Source organism: Penaeus chinensis, chromosome 3, assembly GCF_019202785.1.
Source record: "Penaeus chinensis breed Huanghai No. 1 chromosome 3, ASM1920278v2, whole genome shotgun sequence".
NCBI lineage: Eukaryota > Metazoa > Arthropoda > Malacostraca > Decapoda > Penaeidae > Penaeus > Penaeus chinensis.
Window position 1 is genome coordinate 24,098,702 of NC_061821.1, and position 5,000 is coordinate 24,103,701.

A 5,000-nucleotide genomic window follows, 5' to 3' on the forward strand; every position below is an offset into this window, starting at 1 on the left:
ATAAAAACTGTAGTAATAATGATAATAAAAACTGTAATGATAATGATAATGATAGTAATACTAATGATGAAGATAAAAGTGATAACGATGATAAAAACAACAACAACAATCAGGTAATAACAACAACCAAACCAGCACTAACCACGCCTCCCTCCCTCCTTCCCTCCCCACCCTCTCTACCCTCTCCCCCTCCCACACTCCCCACCCTCTCTGCCCCCTTCCTACCCCCTCCCCCAACCCACCTTCTCTCCACCCCTTCCCCCTCTCTACCCCCACCCCCTTCCCCACCCTCTCTACCCCCTCCCCCCAAACCCTCCCTCATTACCCTCTTCCTACCCCCTCCCCCAACCCACCTTCTCTCCCCCCCTCCCCCCTCTCTACCCCCACCCCCTTCCCCCACAGCAGCAAGTCGCCACGCCCACCGTCGTGAAGAAGATCCTCCGCCTGAAGCAGGAGAACCCGGGGATGTTCGCCTGGGAGATCCGCGAGCAGCTCTCGTCGCAGCGGGTGTGCGACCCCGCCTCCTTGCCCTCCGTCTCGTCCATCAACAGGATCCTGAGGAATTCGGGCCTGTGGACGCCCCACGAAGCCGCCGCCGCCGCCGCCGTGGCTGTGGGCGCCGGCCAGGGCCATTCGGGACACGGCGCCGTTGCGGTTTCCTCGGCGGCGGCGGCGGCGGCGGCGGCGGCGGCCGTAGGAGGTGAGGAGTCGGAGCATTTGCAGGAATTTCAGGATTTTGAGCATTTCAGGCTTTTGAAGGGATCTGAACAGTTTGGGGAATTTAATTTTGAGCATTTTGAGGAATTTGAGGAATTTGAGGATTTTAAGCATTTTCAGGTATTTGTAAATTTTGAAGAAATTAAGGATTTTGAGCATTTTGAGGATTCTGGGGAATTTGACGATTTTGGGCATTTTGAGAAATTTGAACATTTTGAGGATTTTAAGGATTTTGAAGATTTTGGGGATTCTGACAATTTTGAGGGAGGAGGATGGTGGTGAGAGGTGTTGGAGGACTGAGTGGAATGTTGGGGATTAGGTGCTGGAGGAATGAGGGAGGAGGAGATGATGGGGTTGGGTATTGGGGGAATGAGGGAGGAGGAGATGATGGGGTTGGTGTTGGAGGAATAAGGGGAGTGTTGGAGGCTGGTTGTTGGAGGAATGAGGGGAGTTTTGAGGATTGGGTGTTGGAGGAAAAGGGAGAATGTTGGGAATTTATGCTGGAGGAATGAGGGGGAGTGTTGGAGGCTGGGTGTCGGAGGAATGTGGAGAGTGTCGGGGATTTTATGATAAAGGAATAAGGGGAAGTGTTGGGGATTGGGTGTTGGGGATTTGGTTTTGGAGGAAGGAATGATAGGTAGGGGTTTGGGAGAATGAGGGTGAATGTTGGAGAGTTGTTGGAGATTAGTTGTTGTAAGTGAGGATTGATTGTTGGAGGTGAGAAGCGGAGATTGTTAGCCTCTGGGTGTTGGAGGCGAGGAGTAGGAGTGCTGGAGTGTTGGTTTGCCGATGTTTTGAAAATGTTGGAGATAAATGCGATGATCGTGGGATTTTCTGCCAGTGATTGTTGGAGATGTTGGAGAAATATTACTCAATTAATATAATATCATATCCTCGAGGGTTAATTATCATCATTAGCAGGTTGGTGATGACAAACTGACGATAATTAATTGAGAATTGACAATCTTATTATTATTTATTACTTCTATTATCATTTCATTGTTTTTCATAATTATTTTATCATCATTCATTATTATTCATTATTATATTTTCATCATCTATTATGTTTTTATCATGATTTATTCTTATCTTATCATTATTCACTCTACATAGTATTGTAAACCTAAACTTCCTTTATTTTTATCATTAACAGTAAACGTTGCTTTTAGTCATTTATTGTTCTATTGAATATCTCGATCCCTTTTCTATTTTATTATTCATTAAGAACTTTTAATTATATTAACAATGAATAATTTACTTTGGTTTGGTTGTAATTAAGGATTTGAATTTTGTTAATGACGAGGATAGTAATAGGGGAGGTAATTGGACCAGGTTATTACAGCTGTTCATATCATTAATATCTGTTTATTATTATTATTATTATTATTATTATTATTATTATTATTATTATTATTATTATTTTCACTATCATTATTACCATTGTTATCATTATTATCCTTATTATTATTATTATTTTTATTATTATTATTATTATTATAATTATTATTATTATTATTATTATTATTATTATTATTATTTTCAAAAACATTATTATCATTGTTATCATTATTATCATTATTATTATTACTATTATTACCATTACTGTTTTTACTATTACTATCATTTCTATTATTATAATTATTGTTGTTATTATTATCATTATCATTATTATTAGTAGTAGTATCATTATTATTATTATTACTATTATTATTATTATTATTTCATACGCAAAATAACCACTTGATTCAATTGTCCTTTAAAAGTTAGTTCTAAAACCATTTCTGTTCTACCAATAGATATCTATTCTTTACTTTTATTTACTTTTCTAGATAGATAGATAGAAAAATAATGATGTTAATAACATCAATAATGACTATAATAATTATTCCAATAATAATGATAGTAATTAAACAATGTTTATAATTGTATAATAGAGATAGTCATAATGATAATGATGATATAAGCAGTATTGATGATACTGTAATGACGAAGGAAGTGTTAATTGGTATGTAATTAGTATGGTTTAATCTTAATTATCAAAGTAGAAGTTACACTATATTGTATTTCTTTTAATCAATATATTTAAATTTGAGAACAAGCCGATCAACACACAAACAAACAGACAAAAATTACCATTCTCTATCTATTTCGATTTTCTATCTTACATTTCTTCATTTCCTCAACTTTCATTAAATGTTGATAATAATTCCCAACAAAACTTCTAAAAATTCCCGAAGCGCCGTTTCTGCCGCGCCGCGTCTCTCGGGCTTCCCCCTCCTAAAGACACGCGGTTATCTCGTCTTCCGAGATCCATTTCAATCAGCATCTCGTCACTGGAACTAAAAATCAATCGTGTGCGAGAACTTTCAAAAACAAAAGAAATGCAAATGGCGTCGCGAGGGAAAACAAAAGACGGTCGCCGTTATCTGCATCTAAATTCGAATGCGTTTCACTGGCTTTGGTTCGTTTTTCATCAACTGCGCGGCTAAGGGAAGTGATCCGGATTTTTTTTTTTTTTTTTTTTTTTTTTTTTATCTGGTGATATATTTTAATTTCTGGGGTATAGAGCCATATTAGCAGTGTAGAGAGAGGTAAAAAAAAATAATAAAGCTATAATACAGGTATGTAAGACAATGAAAATAAAAAGATATTTCGACTTAAAGGATAAAACGGAACAAAACCCCGAAAAACAGAGGAATGCAATAAAGTCTTCAGTGAAAGGCTTGAGACGCGACCGACCATCCCTGAATGTCACAGGCCAGTTATCTACAGCTTAAATTTCTCATTATCCTCAATGCTTCCTCGATTAATTAAGAATTCTAGCCTCTGCCGTAAATTAAAAGAAAGGGAAGTCGCGGCAGATTTAAAAGTTTACGACACTCCACGTGAGATTAAAAAAAGAAAAGAAAAAAAAAAGTTTGATGTGATCACTGCGACGGAAGTTGAGGAATCGAAAACCAGTCCGTTAATTATCTTAATTATGGTTCGCGATTTGATCTTAATTATATTTAATCGCGATCTGTCGGTAGTGAAGAGTGATATCTTCTCGATTAACTTAATTTGAACGCTTAGATTTGCCTTTTAATTAATCTTTCCCATCCTCTGTCGCTGATGATACTGATAATGATAATTACGCATTGTACATATAGCATTATATTGATCTTTTTGAAAGTAAATCTTGACATAATAAGGCTGAGGATTTTTATTTTGATTATGATGTTGATAATTAGGATGACAATAGTGAAGGAAAAGATTATAATGTTAATGAAGACGGTAATGATGGTTATGATAATTTACGCAACGGCCACAATGATAAGAATTATAGAGGACATGATAATAAAGATAATAATGATAGTGGTGACAGTAATAACAGTAATAGTAATAATGATAATAACATCAACAACAGCAATAATGATAATGGTGATGGTAATGATAACTATGATGAAAAAATGTAATATGGATGATGATGATAGTGATAATAATAATAAAAATGATGATGATAATAACAACAATGATGATAATTATAATAATAATCTTAATAGATTATAAACATCATTATTATAGTAATATTAGTGACAATAGTAATAACAATAATACCTATGACAACAATGATAATGATAATAACATTGATAATGGTAACGATATCGTCATGATAATGATAATAAAGATATCAATAATGGATATTAAAAACAGCTGTCATAAGTTGACGATAAATTTCACTATAATAACCATAACAAATAACAAAATTTCACTATAATAATCATAACAATCGTAAAGACAAAGGTAAAAAAGATAATGATCATTATAATATCAATGATGATTTTTTAAAATACAATAACCAGATAATGATAATGGTAATGATGATGATAATGGTAATAATAATGATAATGATAATAATATTAGCCACGATTGTAATGATAGTAGAAATAGTGATGTTAATGAGGATGATGATATTGATAAGATGAAAACAGTACCAATAACAGCAATAATAATCATAATAACGATTATTGTTATTACTGTTATTGTTATTATCATTATTATTATTATTATTATCGTTATTATTATTAATATTATTATTATTATCATGATCATCATCATTATATTTTTTTTCATTATCAGTATCATTATCAATATCATTGTTGTTGTTGCTGCTATTATTATTATTATTATTATTATTATTATTATTATAATTGTTATTATAATTATTATTATTATTATCATTATTATTATTATTATTACTATTATTATTATTATTATTATTATTATTATTATTATTATTATAA

General features: G+C 33.6%; 2 protein-coding genes across 2 annotated transcripts in view; both read left to right on the top strand.

Moving 5' to 3' along the window:
• Positions 1-999, top strand: part of LOC125040872 (paired box pox-neuro protein-like) — a 4,456-nt gene extending 3,457 nt beyond the window's left edge. Inside the window, exon 3 of the mRNA XM_047635646.1 lies at positions 406-999. Within this exon, the coding sequence (XP_047491602.1) occupies positions 406-999 (594 nt within the window). The remainder of the gene's footprint in view (positions 1-405) is intronic.
• Positions 1,000-1,370: 371 nt separating this feature from the next.
• Positions 1,371-5,000, top strand: part of LOC125040882 (vegetative cell wall protein gp1-like) — an 8,831-nt gene continuing 5,201 nt past the window's right edge. Inside the window, exon 1 of the mRNA XM_047635657.1 lies at positions 1,371-1,410. Within this exon, the coding sequence (XP_047491613.1) occupies positions 1,371-1,410 (40 nt within the window). The remainder of the gene's footprint in view (positions 1,411-5,000) is intronic.